The sequence below is a fragment of the Lepisma saccharinum genome, chromosome 14 (assembly GCF_977018435.1).
Source record: "Lepisma saccharinum chromosome 14, izLepSacc3.1, whole genome shotgun sequence".
NCBI classification, from domain to species: domain Eukaryota; kingdom Metazoa; phylum Arthropoda; class Insecta; order Zygentoma; family Lepismatidae; genus Lepisma; species Lepisma saccharinum.
In genome coordinates, this window is record NC_139242.1 from 69530882 (window position 1) to 69553556 (window position 22675).

General features: G+C 35.4%; 1 protein-coding gene across 2 annotated transcripts in view; it reads right to left on the minus strand.

Annotated features, from left to right (window-relative positions):
- The window catches only part of LOC145998998 (putative ATP-dependent RNA helicase DDX5), a 34996-nt gene continuing 12321 nt past the window's right edge, over positions 1 to 22675 (minus strand). Inside the window, exons 4-14 of one of the 2 annotated variants that reach the window (XM_083135853.1) lie at positions 21552 to 21677; positions 18061 to 18172; positions 16159 to 16347; positions 15041 to 15220; positions 14283 to 14455; positions 9224 to 9334; positions 8537 to 8598; positions 7480 to 7539; positions 3210 to 3458; positions 1268 to 1387; positions 1 to 248 (exon numbers count right to left, since the gene is read on the minus strand). In XM_083135853.1, coding sequence (XP_082991979.1) covers positions 220 to 248; positions 1268 to 1387; positions 3210 to 3458; positions 7480 to 7539; positions 8537 to 8598; positions 9224 to 9334; positions 14283 to 14455; positions 15041 to 15220; positions 16159 to 16347; positions 18061 to 18172; positions 21552 to 21677 — 1411 coding nt within the window. In that variant the 3' untranslated portion in view covers positions 1 to 219. Of the gene's footprint in view, positions 1388 to 3209; positions 3459 to 7479; positions 7540 to 8536; positions 8599 to 9223; positions 9335 to 14282; positions 14456 to 15040; positions 15221 to 16158; positions 16348 to 18060; positions 18173 to 21551; positions 21678 to 22675 lie in introns of both variants that reach the window. The other variant, XM_083135852.1, reaches the window with a different exon arrangement.

A 22675-nucleotide genomic window follows, 5' to 3' on the forward strand; every position in this document is an offset into this window, starting at 1 on the left:
TTTCTTCCTCATTGTTTATTATTTTTTTTTTTACAATTTTTTTCATAAACAGTTTTTCCTTAAAACTTTCTTGTAATACTGTTTCACGGAAAATGCATGCTATGCATAACATAAATATCACACTTGCAACAAAAGATCTTATATACAACCTGAAAAGGTTTAAGTTAAACTGCAGTGTCATCTTCGTGCAAAGGGATCACAACACAATGGGAGGGAGTATCAAAACCTCCCGTGTTCTCTGTTCCAACCTATAGTAAATCAAAGGGAAAAAGTTACCAACTAATACAAAATGTAGAGATTTGGTAAATGAGTTATCACACTGCAGAAGAAATGAAAATAAATAATAAAACACTTGATTCATGTGAAAACAGACAGCACTAGAATATTACAACAGCATAGAAAAACATGTATCACAGCATTTTTATTTTGAAAAAAAATAAAATGAACAAGAAATAAGACAAGTTGACAATTTATAAAATAAGAAGTATACACTATCAAATGAAGACTGAACAGAATTTACACATGCCACCTTGTCAAAACATTTTCTCAGCTCAAAATAATTTTTCATTTCTGAATTATCTTCTTTCCATAGTTATTACTACTGACCTAGAAATGAAACTAGGAACTGCAAAACCACATCTGAGGTAATTAACTAATCAAGAGTGAATAACGAAAATGGTGGCATATATCTCAAGACATGAAATGTGAAATGCCATTTTGTAAATGCTTGAGCATTCATAGCCTTCATGCTTTGTTCCAAACCTTTAATATGCAAATTTCAAACACTAATTCTTTGCTGTTACTTGACCAAATGGGAAAGGTGGAGGAACTGATGCCTGAAACTGGCCAAAAGCAAAATTATTCGCAAAGCCTGGATATGTTGCAGTGTTTGCTTTGCCGCAGGAAAAGTCGCCTGCACCCATATTTGCTGCCGGAGCTGGAGTAGCTGGTGGTGGTGGACGAGTGGCCTGGAAATACTTGTTGCCGTTGTCCGCAGCTTGGTATGAACCGGCACCGGCAGGAAATGATGAGCTCTTGCCACTTTGATCATTCTGAGGATAATGAGAGAATGCATTCCTACCACCCATATTCTGACCAAACTGATTTGTTACATTTTGTGGTTTGTTGAAATCTTGGTTGCCATATCTCTCATTGCCAGACGATGGACCTTGAAGTGAGGTGCCTTGTGGTCTCTGACCTCCAAGTCCTCCTCTTCTAGCCCCTCCATGGAAATTGGAGTCTCCTCTCCCACTCATCTGAAACTTGCCTTTCCTGTCTGTCTTCCCATCATTGCCTTGGTCCCATCTCCTGCTATCTCGCCTGTCAGTTTGATCCCTGTCACGTCCACCTCTATTGCTCTTGTACGAACTCACCCATCGATTGCGACCTACAAGTAGAAATAGCATTTAGTTTTTTCAACATTTAAGAAATTAACACAACTTGCAAATTTAAGTTTGAGGTACCTATTTAATATAGATTAACATACAGAGAATATATTACAACTTGCTGGAAAGTCATGTGATGACTAACTTTGCCTGGATCTTTGGAATTCTGTGCCGTTGCTCTATGAGAGTTACCTAGACACTTTCTGCTTCCCAACAATTTGGATCTGTGATAAATACATAATTATAAATTCAAGAGACACTGCAACGTCTCCCTGATGTTGGACACGTGACCACTAACAGCATCTTTCCTTGAATTCGCTCCATCATTTTCAGAGAGATTGCACTCATCACTACGCCAAAGTGTCCACTAACAAAGGGAAGTTAGAGTATATCTTGAATGGACATTGTACTCTTACACAATCATCTGCAGTGGAACTCGATTTCAGGGAACCAAGCTGTAGAACTTAAAATTCAGGAAAATGTAGACATTTTACATTTTGCTACGTTGGAACCATCAAGACTGAATTATGATGCAGGAGAATGAAAATCCAGAACATAAAACTTTGGTTCCTGTATTTGTACAAATTGTGGAGAGGCCAGAGGTTAGCTTCATACCTCTGTCATGGAGCAAAGGAACGGAATACACAAGACCTAGAGGAGATCCCTGGTTGAGCTACAAATTTTATGCACCTTTTCACCAAGTTATAATTAAGTTTGCTTATTTTACTCAAGTACGTAAAACAAAAATAATCAAGCATAGTTTTTCTAACAAAATTGTTGACATTTGTAATAATTTCATAGTGAATAAATATATCTTGTGTGTGAATGTTTGCTAGTTCATATATACAAAGGCTGTCACAGAGAAGGTGAGAGATTTTTTCCTGGCTTGGCAACACTGCCTATGGTTTCGACACTAGTCGTGTCGTGTAGGATGACTCATTCTGTTTCCGTAGCAAGTTGTCACATGTTGCGAACCACGTGTGAGCAGCTGTGTTGATTTACGTGGAACGTGTTTTGTTTACCTCTCCAGGTTTGTGTATAACATTGCTTTTCGCGATGAGTATTCGATGAACAGCGACATGCCATAAAATTTTGTTGGCATTTAGGGAAAAGTTCTGCGGAAACATATGCAATGTTTCAACAGGCATATGCCGATCAAGAGTGAGTAGAGCCACAGTGTACCGAAAGCACAAGGCCGCATTTGAAGAACTTCATATTGCACCAAGATAATGCACGCCCGCATACCGCGCGGGCTTTTCAGGATTACGTGACGAAGAAAAAAATAGAAATTTTCCTGCATCCAGCATACGGCCCGGACCTTGATTGGCTATTTCCACTTTTAAAGGCCGCTTTACGTGGTCGTCATTTCATGACTAACAAAGAAGTGATCACCACAGTGCAAGTTTTCATCAGTTTGCTACCTGATGACGAATTTTCAAAGACATTCGCCAAGTGGCAGGAGCGTATGGACGCTTGCTTAGTTGTCAATGGTACCTATTTTGAAAAAGATGTACGTCTACTCGATATGGCTGATTCTGAATAAAAATTTTGTGGTTTGTAATTTTTTTGTTTCATTTTAATAATTCTTGGAGGGGTCCATGTACATGCTTGTCTTTTAACTGCTACGCAGTCACGACTTTTTGACCTATTGCGCTCATTTTGGTCTCAATCGGCAGCTAATGAAACAAATTTTCACCCTAGTACATTTGCTAGCCAATGGAGGTCGCTGTTTTCCTATACAGGAATTAGTCTCACCTTCTCTGCGACAGCCTTTCTACATATATAGTCAACAAAACTCACTCATAATACAAATGCAAATTTTACCTTTACTTCCACCAAATGACCTTGGGAGGTAGGACATTGAAGCTAGGGAGGACAAGTCTGGGTTGATTGCCTGATTAGCCTCTCTTAGCACAGATATGAGATCATTTGCTTGCTTTGCATTGTTGCGGGTGAAAAAGGCATACGCAGTGCCTGCTTGTGTGCACCTTCCTGTTCTGCCAATACGATGAATGTAATCCTCTGAACTGGATGGGTAGTCGAAGTTGATCACAAACTTCACGTCTTCAACATCTATAGAAAATAAATCAACACTGCCATTAATCATTATGAAAATAAATGTAACATTGATTTACGTTACAAATGTAGGATACCAGATGTCCTGTAGTGTGTAACGAATATAATGTCGAAATAAAAATTAATTCCCTGGGGTGATATTTTGTATAGCTCTCACAGCTGCAGCTAAAGTAGGAAAGTGAAAAGGTATAAGAAAATCTGCGATTCAAAATGTAAGAAACTTAAAATGTTGGGTTTTGTTGCATGCAGAGAAAATTTATGGAATGAAGAGTCAAACTACAATACAACAATTTTCATAATTTCTCACTGGTTCACTTGTTAGGCAAATAACAGATATACTGTGATGGAACATCTTTGAAGATTGGAAGAATGGTGCCCACTGCCAAAAAGTATGTATAACAAATAATTTTAGCCTAATATCCACTAAAAGTCTTTTTATAAATACAAATTTTCTACATCATAAATGACTTAATTCAAGATTAACCCCTTAACTGTGAGAACCATGATAAAGAGCATTCTGACACTGTTCATATTATTATGGACTACTGTCGCAAGTTGGACAAAATCTTTCAGTAATCACTCTTAGTTATCAAGGAACTGTCATGCAAGTGTGCTAATCACATCCCTTATTAAACAATGGGGTACAACTAGAACCAAGAATTGTTAGTAATATTTGTTGTGTGTATGTAAATATTTAACTTTGTGTACAGGGTCAGCATAATATTGTTACTCATCTCTCTCAATTTGGAAACAAACAATCTTATAACATTACACAAAGGAAATATGATGAATACCATTAAAATTGGTTGAATAGTATGTTGGACTGTATAAACAAATGAACTACCACAGTGATACACATTTTCAGGCACAAATTTTCCAGCCACTTGGCTAGCACCAAGATACAAAAGATAGATTTACAAACTGCCGCCACTGAATTAGGCTGTGTACAGATTTCAAAAATGGACCATGAACTACTGCAATAGTTTGCTTTAAATATGGAATTAGAAAATTGCAGACAGCATAACAGGATAAAAAAGTAAAAGGCTTATTGGAAAAACCCTATTTTTAAGTAAGATTCAAAGCCTTCACCTGCAAACATCAGACTTCATTACACAATGATCCTTGCACCTTGTGTTATTGTAAAGGCAATATTTAGAAATGATAATTTTCCAACAGGTAATGGGTTAATCAACAAAATTAAGTTTCTCTTACAACAAAGACTATTCCACTGAAAATACTCACCAGAAAACCTACCGTATTCTTCATATCGATCTTCGTCTTGAATCTAAAAACAGCAGGTAGTCAGGGAATACTTGGACAAAGCAACTGATTTGCTATTATGCTATATTCAATGCCATGTATCATCTGCTTTTTCTGCACTTATGAGCACATTTACCATTAAATTAAATTGCTAATGGATCAAGTACATTTAAATATTGCACAGGAAGAACATTTGTTTGCCAAAGACAAGTCTGAGACATTTCAGCGTGTTAGCAGTTGAAACTTTTCATAAGAAGGGGTTGCTGAATATGGAAAATCTAAATTTCATCATAACGATACAGCTTACTTTGCAAATAAATACTCTGAAGGAAAAATAGAATTTACCAAATATTTTTTTTTTTTTTCAAATCATGGAAAAATATCAATGTAAACAACATGACCATATTCTACTGCATTGACTGTTTTAGATTGATTTCTTTTACTTCGCCTTTTGTGCCACTTTTGGCTAATTTTCGAAGATGAGGATCAGTGATGGTATAATTAAATTGATGAATGGACACTCACAAACTTCCATGCCCAGGGCAGGACTCGAACCTGGGCCACCTGACGTTGTAGCGCAATGTGCTAACCAATCCGCTACGCAAGCCAGCCTTACTGTTTTAGTGATTCAAAACAATGAAACAAGATTCACAGCTACTCATGGTCTGTATTGATGACATTTTGTACTATAGTAAGTATGTTATTCTAAAATATAACCTACAGCAAATAGCTTCTATCCTTAAGGGTCCAAGAATGAAACATTGAAAGTCATATAATTTTCTACTTCCCAAGAAAATATGTAGTATTTCAACTTTATGTAAATTGCCACTTATTTAAAGTTTATTCACATCCTGCTTTCCTTCAACAGTCTGTTTCACAAACTGAAGCAAATGTTCTTCCACTGCATGCATTTCCAAACATGTGCCGTTAACAAACCAGAAGCTTTTCACCAGGTATTCCCTGAACTACTAATTACCAAGAGGAATCTAGAATCTCTTGCTGACCATTGTTATTGTTTTTGGTGGCAAATGAGCTAAATCCCTTGGCCAGCAGCTGAACGTGGCTTCAGGACAACAATTAGAGGCAATGCCAGATGTACAAGGCAAAGGACCAATGTATTATCATCTCGCATGTGCCTCTGGAAAAAGAGAAATACCAGACTGATTAACACATACTCAGCAATGATGCCAAAAATACATACATTATCTACATATACATAACTGGAGAACTCGACCTCTACATCATTTACTTCCATCCCCTTGTCACATAGCCTCTTTCCCTTATTAACACAAGACAGATCATTTAAAAGTTTCCCTTTGTGCACTCATATCGCAAAATATCCCTACATAAATCCTGACCTAACTTTTAAACGATGTCCTGCATTAAAGATAGAAGGCTTGTTAGTCACTCTACAAGGAAAAGACTGTAATGCATTTCTCTGTTACTCTCTCTAAAATATAAAAAGAGCATCTATAAAAGCAAATACTGTTCTCATTTTCCCTACGCTGCAGGAAAACATCTCAAGCTATTTCTATAAAAACATTACACAGGTCAGCTGAACAGCTTTTCCTTGCAATTTTCACAAAACAGGAGCAATACACACTCTTTTGCTTGAACATGGAAAGCCATAGTTTTGACAATACTGGAATCATTAGTTTACCGTTGCTAGAAACAGAATGCACAACTGACTACCTTCATACAGATTCCTGATCTGTATAACTTATATTTGTCACAAATAGACATTTCATTAGCCATGAATTAATTTACCATCCTGTCATCAATCAGGCTACTTTATGGAACTCAACACTAACCAATGATTATTAAAAGAAAAATTAAAGAAGAGTTTTACAAACAAAATTATTAAAAGCTTTCATTCACAATAAGCAAAAAAAAAGTTCATACAAAACCACCAGTTACCTTCAAAGCCAGATGGCAAAATTAACAGCACTTCCCAAATACTTTTGAGAAATTCAGTCCAATATCAATTATATTACATATTAGTGTGCAATATAACAGCTGCTTTATAGCTCTTTAAATAACTTTTTCATGAACTAGAATCTCAGGGTTGCCATTCGATCACGGAATTATCTCAAGTTCTGTATCTAATGTAATCCTGTATTAGTTTTTGTTATTCTTTCAACAAAAATCGTTCCCCACCTCAAACTTGTGATCTCCCAATATTTTTTTTTTTAAATCTGCTGTTGAAGTATAATATCAAATAAGCATTAGAAAAAAAATGGTCGCAGTATTTTTAAGCATCCATAACAGGTGTAATTTCTTAAATAATTGACTTAGCAACATTTCAGGTTTAGTGGCAATCCTGCAGTCTATGTAACATTTCTTCCATACTATCATTTCTGATAAGTCCTATTTCTTTTTTCAATATATTACACATGTAGAAAAATGCATTTGCTTAGCCTTGTCCAAAAAGTATGCCATATTACCAATGTATGTAGAAAAACAATGATTCCAGATTCAATTCTTCCCTTTGCCTGGAGCAGCATTCGCAAAGACAAACCACTCTTTTCAAAGAAAAAAATAGCAATCATGCGAAAAATCTGCTCACCATTAAAGACCTGGCTGTAATACACTCATGTTCCTTCACCATAAATTGCTCCTTCTTGACTGGGATTTCAAATGGGGTTGGACTGTGAATACATGTAAAAGTTGATTCTCCTGGCAATCACAATGTACGGCATCAACCAGCCTGGATTCACAAATATTAATATCTTCACAAGAATATTTTATCTTCACCTACCTAAGCCACGTGCAGCAACATCGGTTGCCACCAGAATAGAAGCAGATCCGTTACGAAATTCTAGAAAGGAAAATACGACAATCAGAACCAAAACAGTAATTAAAGATGTGTAGTACAAGAATTACAGGGAATTGAAATAACTTAATTTTTATCACTAGTAGCAATACTTTCTATCAATTACTAGAACACAGGAAAAAAAGTCAAAAGGCAGAATGCATAATTTTCATTACTTTGGCAATAGCATCACAGGAAGAAATTGTTTTTGTGATAATATATGAAATCATGATATTTTAAAGCAAAACCGGTACATTGTAACCTCAATTTTATGTTTTTCAGGGGACCAAGCTGATGAAACAAAATGCAGGAAAATATAAGAGGAATATTTGCATAACATCTTTCTATGTAGAAAATCAGGGTTAGACTGTATTGATATTATGTAGTTCCAATTAAAATTTAAAAAAAATACAAATGAATCATAATTACTTTAAGTTTTTCAATTTTCAAGTATCATTGAATTGATGATCAAATAATCTGAAATTATCCATTAATATATTGATTTCTTATGTAAAATGATTTTCTAATGTGTCAGTACAGTTTGAAAATCCAGCCAAGCCTAAAGCAACATTTTTCTAAAAAACCCTGGAAATTATGCAAAATGTAACTTTCATTAACTTTCCAACAATATTGTGTGAAGTGATTCTTGTTTGAGTAACAAGTTATTTTTACTTCCTGATTATCACATATGTGAACCTAAGAAATTTTGCAGTAATACAGATACTGTATAGTTGCAACAGAATACTTATATTAATGGCAGATTGTGATAAATCCCTTAGCTAAGGTTCACCCTTTGGATTTCTATTGCAAGTAGAAGTAAGTAAGTGTGGTTTCAAACGTGAATATTATCAAGTGCTGGAAATACAGAAACTCTTTTCCCTCAAAAGACCCTGCATATTTTTATGGAATTATGCTCAGTACAGGGATAACCTATCATCCAGCTTTCCTAAAAACAGGAAAAAAAATAGAAAAAATATTTTCTTTAAGCTAAACTGAAACTTACGATTTAGTACATAGTCTCTCTCACTTTGAGATTTGTTGCCATGGATACTTAACGCAGGCCACCTGAAAGAGAAAAAGCACTTGTAAAATACCAAAACTTGTAAATTTTTCAAAGTATATAAATTCAACCTACAATTTGCTTATCTCTGACATTCAGCAAATTTATAACAAAAAACTAGGGCTGAACGAATACCAATAGAAAAGTCTCTGTATCAGCTGATACCATCCAATACTTTCTGGAGCCCAGGTGACATTGCAGAGTCATATAATGGAAATCATGCAAAATAAAATGTTCATTATTTTTGCAACAACACTGATGGAAGAACTGGACTCTGCAATTAAAAATGATAATCTCACGTGAAATTATGAATATTTTAATGCCAAACTCTGGTGCATTGATATGGTACAGTTCTATTGATAAATCAGATTAAAATTTATCAATATCCAAACTGTTTTGAATAGTTACACCGGCAATGCCGATCAGGAATCAGGAAAAAATTTACATGTAATTTAAAGGGAGAATAAAGTATGTGCTACAAGAAATTATCAGCATTACATAAAAAAGAGTGATTCTTGAGAATACACATTTCTATTCTACAGTGGCCTAATTCTTTACTAGTCTCTCTTCCTCTAAGAATTCTCAAAATTTTATGCAAGTTGTAATAAATGTTAAAACAAAATAGCCTACCCATCTCGGCGAATGCTTCTTGTGATCTCATCAACTCTCCTCTTTGTCTCTACAAATATGATAGTTTTATTTTCTTTCTCTGAACCTATTTCTTGAAGTAGATTTCTCAACCTGAAACAGTAAAAATGTAAATTTAGTAGTGTCATACACATGCTTTGCAAGCATTCTTTGTGAACCCATACTTCACACACACTCAGTCTCCCTTTATCATCTCCTGATGACACACACATACACTGTAGTTAATGATTAGGACCAACTCCCAATCCCTGTATCATGTTGAAATTTGTGCATGTCATACCTTCCTTAGTACATAAATACAAATATCAGATCTGGTTTTGGAGAAATCAAGTGTTACCGTATTTACGCCTGTATAATATGCACCCTGGTTTTTGATGGGGGAAAGTGACAAATTATATCTCGTATATAATGCGCAGTATAATCCAGGTTTAAGAAATGGCTTTCTTAGTTGTAGGTCGTAAACCAGTTGCTATGCTGATCAAAAGTGAATGATGACATACCTATTCAATGAGTCACCTGTTGCTGTGAGTACCAAGAGGAGAATATCCCCTCGTGTAAACAATGAGTCATCTCCCCCCTCTTCCTCCACTGTGTTTCGCATCCCAAAGCTTTCACTTTTTAACAACCTTTTTTATTCTATAATAGTAGAAAGCGAGATCAAAATTACATTATGGATTTGCAGTTCTCGTGAAGTTATTTTTGCAGTTCTCATGAAGTTATTTTCTATTATTTCTCACCCAACAAATACTGCTGATATGCATCCCATGTGATGGGAGGTGCATGCTCGAATTCCGCCAGAATGGCACTCCTATTCTTGGTGTGGCAGAACATTAAATCACAAAGTGACAAATCATGGGAAATAACCTTTAAACTTTCGTATGTGATTTTGTCATTTCCTCCTCCTTCAAAAAATATACTTTTCCCATGATTAAAGTAACATTTAAAAGAGGCACATTCAGGACCCTCAAACTAGCAGTTAGCAGCACAAGATTTCTTCCATTAAGGCATTTACACAGTCCATGTATGTCATTATTTGGCCAGTAATAAATAATTTTAATTATTTTTTTTTCTTTTCTTTCAAGTACCATAAAAATCAGAACATTCCTTCATTTTGTGATGAGCTTATTAAGGTGCATTGCACATTATAGTGTCTCCATCTTGAATGTAATACTGTTGCCATATTCAGAAACTGCAGAATTTAAGCTTTACAAGATATATAACATGATAGGGTTCCGTAAACATGAAAAATCAATGGAAGTGTCCAGTGGTGGGCAATGAGGGGTGGGGGCTGCAGGACTGCATCCCCCCCTCGTCCGCCACCACTGGAAGTGTCACAAAATCATGGAATGAAGCTGTACGGTTTCATGCTGGCTGTCTGAATTATTACGTGCATAATACGAACCACAGTTTTTGTGGGCAAAAATTTGAAAAAAAGTGCACATTATACATGAGTAAATACGGTAAATACATTGGAACATGGGTAGATGTTAAATCCAATTTTGTATATCAACAGTGATCAGAAGTAGTTTCGCTACCGCTACTTGCCCAAAAATGTAGCTCGCTATGCTACTCATGTGCGCTACATTTGTGCAAAATAAAAAAACCAACTTAAAATAACCACATGGATATTCAAAAGAAGCCCCTAGTATGACAGTTGTACTTACTGGAAAACAAGATAGTTATTTATCATTAATTCCCGTAAAACAAGATAGTTATTTATCATTAATTCCCGTAATTCCTTAGATGTTTGCTCTAACATTGCAGATATCTGGGTTCTCTGGTATAGTTAAATGAGCAACATGTGGAACGATGCATTACATAAGTTTCCTGAAGACAAGGTGGAAATTTTGTCACCTTGTAATCAAAGGGCCCTATGTTCGATATCTGGCAAAGGCACTAGTGATTCGGATCCAGTCTCTATTAGCTTATCTGTGCATAAAGTGGACTCAAAACAAAAACTAGAAAAGACTCCTATTTGGGAGGATGGATCCTCCTGCACCTCCATTCCCTACACTGCTCATCATTCTTCCTCGTTCTCACAATTAGCCAAAAGTGGCAGAAAGTGACTAGGTAAGAGAATAAAATAAACCATTTATTCTCATTGTCATGATTAGTAAAAGTTAACAAAAAAGCGTATCACGCTGCAGACGTGAATCGAACGTAGGAGCCAGGCATTCTAAATAAATAAGCTAATCACGTTATAAAAAGGGTCCCGCTGAAGCATTGAAAAAGAGCTTCATAAAAGCTCATCACGACAGTGTCCTTCAGCGGAGTTGGAAAAACTCCGCTGACATTGCATCAGAAAATGAAATCAGCGTTCTTCCTCAGAATTGCTGTTGCCAGAGGATGCGATCGAAGCAACCGTCGTAACGGCCGATAGTTCAAATTTCACTTAAATAGGTCGCGTGAGAAAATCTCAGTCTTATTTGTCTTCAGTTTTCCGTCAGATGAAGTAGTTACAATAGTTGTTTTCCCTTTTCTTACAGAGTAGGGCCACGTCACAACAAGGACCAGCGAAGAAGAGATCGCCGTAGAACTTCAGGTAACAAACATTCCTTATGTCTTTCCTCCCCCAGCCTGTTCAGTCAAAGGTAGTGTTTTTTAAATATATGTCCATGTGTTCTTATTTACGTGGCTAGTCCCCTTGCAGTTTGAGTGTCGACGTTGCTCTTCACAGCTACCCCCTTTTACTTACAGTACAACGTTTCTCTCGCTTAGCAAGCGAGTGGCTAAAGGATGTCATAGCCCATCAACGATCCCCAAATATGTAGACCTTATACGAAAGCAACATAAAAAAGTAGAAACATTGATATACATTTGGAAACTGTATATTAACTAAAGAAAATTCTAGTTTCTGCAAAAAGTCAATAACTCGTACATCCCTTTTACAATACCATAAAATATATTGAGGAAACTGATGTGTAAGCACGAGTGTTCTAAATGTATTGCAATTTTGAAAATTTGTGAACAAATACAGTCAATTCTAGATTCTAAGACCACGGGTATAACAACCCTCTCAAAGTAACGACCCTTTTCCTGGGAACCATGAAAAGTTTAGAAAAAAGTTTAACATTTGGAAAAAAATGGAAGGAAATCGGCCGAAAAATACATTTTTTCTTCACTCATTTTATTCACAATCAGAGGCACATATTTTTGGTAAATAAAAAAGCAAAATTTCGGTACAAAAACTGAGTCAATTTCGGGTTCAAAAGCGGTAAATAAAATTAAATATCGGTGTTATAGCGGTGAAAAATTGGATGAAAAGTGGTATATAAAAAGACATTTTGGTTTTAAAATTGTGAATATAATCCTAAATTTGATTTAAAAACTACACTTATTCCACAGAATTAACATTTCACTTCTAATAGCACATTTATGTAGTTATAAGAGTATTAAGTTTATTTCTGTGTAAAGGAGTCCATTTTTGCTTCTCCAATATTAACAGCAGAATTAATCAATTTTCCGGGAATTGCATAACTCACAGGATACTTCAGACTTCAGAAAGTGTCGCGTCGGTATATAAATGGTAAATTTCGTGTTTAAGAGTTAATTTCGCTTTTTGAAGTTCATTTCGCATTATTTCGTGACAAAACATGGTCACAAAATGCATCTCACACCTTTCAAAAACATGAAAAATTAACACTACAATGTGTTTTTTCAAATTTCGTTTTTTCGTCAAAAACGAAATATGCATGTCCCTAACAATCATTCCCTTCATGAGCACTCTACTGCTCACAATTGGGTCTGAACTAAAAATAGACACTACCACATGACCCTTGAGTGATACCCAATAGCACTTGACCTCTGCCTTCCTTCATCGATAAATACACCACCTTGAAAGGTAAGATCGGAGGAATGTTCCAAAATACAGATTCGTGGCACCTGGAAGTCCAGCTCTGACCTAGAGTTCAGCAGGTTCCCGTAAATGAGCAACTCTTGGCCTTGTAGCCGACAACTTCCGCCAACTGCTTTCATTCAAAATGTGTTCTTTGTTCCCATAAAAAAGCAAAACTGTTAAGAGATAATCAAAGCCACATAGGCCAACTAAAGATCATCAACCTGCTTAATGCGTTGTCATCCAGGTTTCTGCAAAAGTTTACTTCGATCTTATGTGCATCATAACTCCAGTTTCCCAACTTCATACATTTTCCTAACTGTGTTCATGTCATAATATTTGCCAAACAAGTGTTCCATTAGATGACAGACTTCTCCCTCATATCCTGTCAGCAACAATGGGTGGAGGGGCGATGCAGATTGTTTCAGCCATGATTTTCTTGCAAGTGTGTGCACACAGGCTGAATACAGGCAAGGGTGGAAGTGAACCTCTTCCTTTCTTTGACGTCTAAAATGGGGCAACCAGTAGTTTCTCCCCAAAATGCGATGTAGCTCAAAAAACGTAGCTGTTAGCCAGAATATATTCATATATGCCAGTTCAGTTTAGCCATCTGTATATTAGATTTATTCTATACTAATGAAATAAATTACGCAGACATCTATAATCTGCGATATCGAGATATTTATAATCTAGATTATACATATTTCCATGTAATAGACATTGTCTTTATGGACCTCCTGCAAAAGTAAGCGTTATTGTCGAATTTTTCTTTGATGCTGTGGTCACATTCAAAATTTTCCTTAAAATGCAGATATGTAGCTGCAGCAATATTTTCACTACAACTACAGGAATTTTGTAGCTTTGCTAAAGCTACAATTTTCAAAATGTAGCACCGCTACAAATCTTATAGCTAGCTACAGCAGCGACGCTACAAGTAGCACGCTACTTCCAACCACTGAATATCAATACATTACGAGTTGAATGAAAAATAATTCATATATTTTTGCATTATTTTTTAGCTTCATTGCATTGGAAGAAAACTAAGTGTTCAAAAGTTCATATGTTAGTGTAAGCTATAGACCACAACCCATTTGTCTGCAGGAAATTATGCAAAAATGTGATTTCAATTTGCACCAAAATTACGTGCAAAGAATTCACAAGTGATTTCAATCTTTTTTCGAGTTTGGCTTTCAATAAATCACTTACTTGTCTTCTTTCTCATCCTCTTCACACACATCAACGATTTGTACAATATTGTGGTTTGCCGACAACTGTAGAGAGCCAATGTTGATCTGGATGTAGTCTTTCAAGAAGTCCTCTGCTAATGTTCTAACCTCTTTGGGCCACGTTGCAGACCACATGAGTGTCTGACGATCAGGCTGTTAGAAAGAAAAATAATATTCATAACAATTCTAAATCAAATTTGCTGAGAAATATTTTGTTAGCACGTCATTGGCACCCTCGATTCTGAAGGATCCACATTTTGGCTGTTGATCCAGCAGCAACCAAAAGAATTGGGACTACATAAACAACCTTACCTTCAAATACTTAAGTCAAAAGGTTTGTAAAATTATTTATTCAAATTCTCAAATACACCACAAAATAATTGTTACTGCTTATTAACCTTGACACTGTGGAGCCTCATGTGTCTGTATTATGATTGAAACTGGCACCTTTTCAAGAGTGTGCTTTTCAAACTTGCCAAAAAGTACAAAAATATTGGAGCTCAAGAACTGTCGTAGACACACAAAATTGGTTTTGTTTTAATGAAGGCAAGATATATGTATACATTGTGCCTCCCAGTAATTAGTGTCAAAGGAGGAAGAAAATTAGCACCTTTTTACATCTTTTTTAATGGATCTAAATTAATCATACATGGTGCCAATTAGAACACACATTCCCAGGAGTCAAAGTGTTAAAATTACTCCATCACATCCAACTATAGCAAAACAAAATCAACTTACACGGATCTGTGCGAGTATTTTCCTTATCTGTGGTTCAAAACCCATATCCAGCATGCGGTCAGCTTCATCAAGGACAACGTAAGTGCACCGTTTCAAATTGGTTGTGCCTCTTTCCAGGAAATCGATCAGGCGGCCAGGAGTAGCAATCACAATCTCAACGCCACGCTCCAAATCCCTAGCCTGTACACAAGAAGTATTCTTAGCAAAACAAATATAATAATGAACTTTCCTTCAAGTAAACTACAGACTTAAGATGAATATACTGTGAAAACTATGAGCTCCACAAGATCACAAAGATGAAACATAATAAAATCTAGTACTTTAATCTTTGCAACTTTTCGTGTATCATACAAATAATGTTCTAGTGGATAACTTTGTACTTGATCTTAAATCTTTCTCGAGAGTTCTGTAACAAATGTAATTCAGTTAAGTTACACAAGCTAACTGGAAACTAGGGATGGGGCAGAATAATTGGTACTCTTTTGGTTTTGGTTTGAGTTGGTGTTTTAAGTCCACTTTATGCACAGTAAGGCTAATCGGGACTGGACCTACAGTTTAAAGTGGGATCCGAACCACTTGTGCCTCCACCGGGTATCGAACCCGGGACCCGGTACTCTTTTGGTATTGGCCAATATAGGTATATCAGTAAAATTATCAATTAATTTACCAATCCGATATATCTATTACACATCTTATAATTTAGTGCAAAATTCTGCTATTTTGTTACAATGGATAATCTCAATGACCTACTTTTTGAAAAATTAAGTGTAATTATGCAACTTCTATTTAACTGCACTCAGCTCTAACACACATTTAATAAAGAGGTCAACGATCTATGCAGGTTCCTCAAGGGGCATTTGGAATTTTATATAAGATCGGGAGAATATTGGTTATCGGTAAATTTTATAATGGTACTTTATCGGTATAGGCCAAAACTTCATATCAGCCCATCCCTACTGGAAACTATGGATTCCCAGAATTTACATTTCAAGTTTTTAAACCTTGGTCTTCTGCACAAAAAAAAAAAAAATATGGTTCATGTATGAAAATAATGAACATTCCAATCAACATCAATCTATCTGAATGTATATTCTAAATTGAAATTTGGCAAATCTCACCTGAGGTCCCTTGGGAGCACCACCAAAAATGCATGTGTTACGGACAAAAGCTGAAGCACCAAATTCAGATGCCACTTGCTGTATCTGCTGGGCCAGCTCTCTGGTGGGTGCCAACACTAAGGCAATAGGTCCTTCCCCCCTTTGCAATGGAGCTTGGTTGTTGATATGGATAGCTGCTGGAAGTATGTACTGAAAGAACAAGTTCACGTCACAAATCATTGTAAAAATCAAGTAAAAAACATCAGTATATCATATTTGCTTCATGGATATAATGCACTTGATCCACTGAAGTGATAAGGGAGTTATAACTTCAAATTAGTTCTACCTCCTTACTGATGTGAACCACGAACAAATTAGCACCAAGTTTACAGGTGCACCAGCACTACCTGCCAGTAATGGATATAAATAAAGAAAAAAAACAATGGAAATGTTATTTATGTTCAAAAGATAAGACATAAAATTCCATGTCTCATTAACTGTACTTTGAGACATGTAGAACAGTTTGGATCCCATATTAAACTACTATTCCTGTATTCCTATGTTGTCAATGCCACGGAGACATGGATATTTCTATGCAGATACAGTAGAGCGTCGATTATCCGAAGTAATTGGGGGACATGGGTGTTCGGAAAACTGGTTTGTTCGGATAATCGAACTGTGCATGTTTATTTGCCAAAAAGAAGTACTGTACATTAAATTTATTCATAAAAACAGGCATCTCTTTAAGTATGTATTACAAAGCAACGTACAAAGGCAACTTTAGTAGGAATATATAGTATGTGGTACAGTTTATTAAACAAAAATATGTACATATTACATACGCATTTTGCATGAACAAATACACACAGTACACAAAATTAACGTTTAAAAAAATCATTTCTTTTGGTCTGTCTAAGCAAGCCTACACACTTACGAGCAGCTAAGTCACGTACTTTTTTCATTACAGATATCTGAAAGTGAGCGAGTACACAGTTCGGTTAAGCGGTCGTTCGGTTGACCGACGTTCGGATAATCGACGCTCTACTGTACTTGCATTTCAAAAAGGCTGAATCATGCAATTATAGTACAGCTGCACAACCAGCACTAGGAAAAGAAACTTCGGCCAAAAGTCGCCCCACCTTAACCCTTCATCTCAGGCCATAAGCAAGCATGCTCCACTATGAACTCCCCTCCACATGAGAGTATGACAGTTTGCACACGCTCTCTTGCCTGTAGTTAGACTAAAGCGGATTAATGAGTTCTCCCACAGGAGAGTAAGACGTGAGTAATAATTTTTCACTTCTTGCCAGACAGTACCATCAAATGTTTATTGTTACTTTCAAACAAGATATCCAGGAGCGATTGCATAATGTAAACCATCAAAGGAAAAGGGCTCCACTTCACCCTCACCTTAATCTGTCCATGAGCACACCCCAAACAAGAAAATCTGAGCTGAAACATCAATCAGCACTCTTAGGAATTGCAAGATGAGAGATGCTGTCCATGGGAGGGAAGGAAGGTGCAATTTGTAAAATGCCACACACAGTTTTTTTTTTTTTTTTTTTTTTTTTTTTTTTTTTTTTTTTTTTTTTTTTGTAGATTTCTTTCAAACTGAAACAGACCATGCATCAGTGACAACTTTTAAGTATAAGAAAATGTTTAATTGAACCAAACAATATTTCACAAAGAGTCAGGCATACTCCACTTAAGTTATTTGTTTCCAGAATATTATCTCCGATAGCATGTATTACTCTGCTGGAGTGAATGACAATTTTTAAATCAAAGTTGAGATAACAATCAAGTTGAGGAACAGCTGAAGTTTTATGCAAAAGGTATCCTCCAATATGTGAAAAAAAATTTTAAAAAATTACACAAACATCTAACAATTGTTTTACATGCTACCACTGACAGTTGTATACTCACAGCCAAAGTCTTCCCTGATCCAGTTTTAGCAATCCCCACCATGTCTCTTCCGCTCAGGGCAATTGGCCATCCCTGTGACTGAATGGGTGTGGGTTCACCAAATCCTTGCCTCCTATAAAAGAAAAACCCACAAACATGTAGAAAAGATACAAACACACTAAGGGGGGATTTTCTCATTACTAGGGCTTGGAAGTTAATGACCTAAAAATGTCAAAAAATGACCCATACAATGACATTAGAATTTCTTGAAAAATTACTAAAAAAAATCACTGAAAATGAAAACATAATTTATCCATAAATAACAAGAGTAGTTGATTTCAACTACTGAAGCAAAGGGATAAAAGCAATTAAGTGCTAATGTAGTTTCCTTTAATTTCACTTCAAGGTTACATAAAATACACTGCAAGGTTTTTCAGTATGTTATTCAACTTCTTTCAGAGTGGACCTTCCACAATACAGTAGTCAGCCAGCATCTGAAAATATGGTTGTGTTTCGCGTACATCAATTTTTTTTTTTTTTTTAAATATTGGGACGAATTTTACTTTAAAACCACAGATTAAAGCGACAATAGAGGTCACCAAGGGGACCTCAAAGTAGGCTTCACACAAAGTATCAGATGTTACAATACATTTTATATTTCGTAATCTAATAGTGTTACAAATTCTGATGCAAATGATCTGAAAGTTTAACAACAGTAGGTGTAGAAACACCTCAAAAGTCAATATGTAATGAGAAATGAAGACAACTTTGTTTTTAGTGATGAGGCAACATTTCACACAAACGGCAAAATCAACAAGCATAATGTTCGGGCAAAGAAAATCCCCATGCCAACCTTGAGCAAGTGACACTCACGGAAAGTAACTGTCTTCTGTGCAATCTTCATTGCCACTTTTTCTTTGCAGGAAACGTGACCGGCGACGATTTTCTGCAAATTTCATGGATACACTCATTGCAAAGGAACAGAAAATTAACCATTTTGCAACAGGACGGGGCGCTGCCTCACTGGAAGCTCATAGTGTGGGCGAATTTCAATGAGAGACTGCCAGGACAATGGGTCGGCATGCTAGTGATGAAGATAATGTGCTTTTGAAATGGCCGCCACGATAATCAGACCTGCCCTCTTGAAGAGTCTTTTCACTTGGGCTATATAAAGAACTTCGTCTGTGACCCCCCCCCCCCCTCTTCCTAGAAGCCAACACGAACTACAGCAGAGATTCACAGCTGCACTGGAGACTAACCGCAGACATGCTGCAGCACGTTTGGCAGGAGTTCGACTACCTACCTACTAGATATGTGCTGTCACAGGCGGTGCACATTGAACACTTGTGAACAATAGTTTGTGACATCCACATACCTTTAATCATCTTATTCAAATTTTTATGCACAAGTCTTATTGAGTCGAGCATTACAAATGCATAGTTTCCTTTACCTTGACTAGATCAGGGTTCCTACACAAAATCATGCAATTTTTTCCAGGACATTTCAAGGATTTTCTACAATTGCTCCAGGACAAGTGTAGATAGTAAGCATGGCAAAATACACATCATTACATATTTTCTTTTATTAAAAAAAAAGTTATATTTTTTTTTTTAATGCAGGCTCCCAACTCCCCTACACCTGCTCCTCTCCACACCTTTCATTTCTTAGTATAAATGAAGGTTATTTAATTTTTACAATACAACAGACAAAATACAAAGGCAGAAAAACAAACACAAGTGTATATAAGTTTATAAAAAATTACCATCTTGTATTACAAATAAACAAGTATAATATCCTTGGAAAACTTGGAATATATAGGATAGCAAACCCATTTTTTTAACCATTATTATTATCATCATATTTTCTACCTCCGAGGGATACAAAACAATACAAAAATGCGTGGCATTATACTTCAATCACAAAACTGACTACAGTACACAGCAACGTGCCATAAGTAAATAAACCACTGTCATGACACTGGCCTGTTTTAAATGAAAACTTATTGTAATTCATACAAATAAAATGAGGCAAAGGAATTTCCACGACAATCTCCAAAATTCCAGGTACAGCTTGGAAAAATGTGAAATTTCGTAACATTTCCATACCTGGAAGGAACATCTTAAAATTCGAGGTTTTCCAGAATGCGTAGGAACCCTGCTACATAGTAACTTTGAAATTTACATTTGTAATGCTATCAAACACTATTTTAAGTTTTCTGGAGAAAAAATAAATTTACCACAATTAATTATTTAATGCATTGCCAATTGTATCACTTGAAAATAATAGCTGTGCTTTTCCATAAACCACATTTTTTATTAATAGCAAACTTGTTAAAAGAACCATGGCAGGAAATCTAAATACAAAAGTTATGCTAGCAAATGCATTTAAAATTCAAAAAAAAATGGGAGGAATCTCAAAATGAAGAAAAATACAATAAAAACGGCAAAAAAAATACTGAAAAATGATCTTAAAAGCAAAAAAAAAGGTCAAAAATGCACAATAAAAATATTTTTGTGGTCCTAACTGAAGGGAAGTGGATATATCTGGTTTAACATTGTTTCCAAGGCTCAGAAAAAAATATTACTTGTCAAATTCCGAGCCCTTTCCATTACATATTGAAGAAAAAAAAATTGTGCCAAGAAACAGGAGTATTGCATGCCAACTGAGGTGTTGACAGTAGGATATCAACCTTCAAAAATTAAGTGAATTTTTTATTTACCTATAATCCATTGAACGTGTAAAGATAATACAATATTCAACATATTGAACAGTATAAAAAAAATATTTTTAAAAAGCAAACTTCTACAGCAACCCTTCCCCACTTGGCAACAGTTTTAAATTATTAAGTCTTATAATTTGAGCTCTGAAGTTGATGACCTAAAAATAATTTTCACTTAAAATGAAAGCTTGATTCTTTATAAATTGCAATAATTCGATACAACCTCCTGTTTTGTGGTTTAAACCAGCAAAGAAAAGGGATAAAAAGCAAGTAAAATGTTGATGTAAGTTTCCTTCATTTTTACTTCAAATTTCATAAAACACACACCAAGGCTTTTCTGTAGAAGCCATTCATTTCTTTTCAAAGTGGATCTTGCACAACACAGTTGTGTTTTGCAGCAAAGAAATCTCAAACTAGGCTTCACGAAAAAAAAAATAATTATGCAGGTGGAAAAATAAATTTACTAATTCATTATTTAATCCATTGCCAAAGATTTCAGTGAAAATTAAGATTGTGCTTTTGCAATGAACATATTTTCAAGTAACAGTGTACTTGCTAAGAAGACAATGTTAGAAAATTCAAATGATGCTAGCAAATGCATTTTAAATTCACAAAACAACAAGGAAAGAATAAAAAGAAACCTCCACAATGAGAAATCCAATAAAAATGGAAAAAAATAATTTAAATTAAAACAATATTTTCTGGTTCTAACTGAACGAAAATTATAATTTATCATTAACTTCCAAGACCTACTTACAATATATTTAATCCTGATCAACACAAACAACAGTACCTTATTTCTTCCATGATATATTCTGGGAAATTGCCCTCTAAGAATTTCTGACTTGGGAATGGAATATTATTTCCCTTAACTGTAATCTCTCTCTTCATTCTATATTCCTCAACTTCATAGTCAGACCTGCAACAGATTAAATACAGTAATCACTGCAGAAGTAAAGTAGCAATAACATTATAATACAGTGTTGGGGGAAAATACATCAGAACAGTTGATTTACATAACATAGTAATTAGGAAAAAATGATGTCTGGTATCAAATTAGACATCTTGAATTACCCTACATATGAAACTAATATTGAAATGTAAAGCTGGCATCTCACAAATAGGATCTTTCATCAAACTTATCAATCAACACTGCAAATTGAAAACATTAGGATAAAGCAGGTAAGCAGACTGGTAAAAGTTAGAATTTGATTTTTTAACTAGTTTTTATCCTTGATTTAAATTGGTGCCTAAAGTGTGCAATGTCATGCAGACCATGTTGGTAACAGATTGTAAAAAGAAATAAAAGTATCCTGTTTGCAAGTAGAGACCTTCATATTACAGTGGAACCCCGATTTTACATTCTCCAGTATTATGCATTCAACATTTGTGGTCCCAACAAAGCATAAAGTTAAGAAATTTTCCTAGATTTAACATTTTCAGTTTTTTTTAGCTCGGTTCCCTGAAAAACATAAAATTGAGGTTCCACTGTATTAGTTATACTTTGTAAGAGTCATGCAGACAACCTACGAAGAACTTCCATGAGAAAATACAGTCTTACATTCCAACCATACAACACTCAAGTGCCTAATTTTCCACCATTCTAATAATAAAATACAGCTGAGGATAAAAATTGTTAACACTTAATGTCAAATACAAATCACGTGATAGTAATAGCGACAATGGCAAATACAAACACACAATATACTCTTGGCATTAGACTTAAGATTTTTCTCATACGAATGATAAATGTCCAAACTTCCGATGCAATTCTAAACTAAATTAGTTACACAATTGGAACTCTATTATACACTCCTCACAAAAAGTTTGTAATATTGGTAAGTTACGTAAGAGGTCATAGACATGGCGTTGGAATGCAACACAACATTGTATACATCTGATGGACGGTCTCTTCTT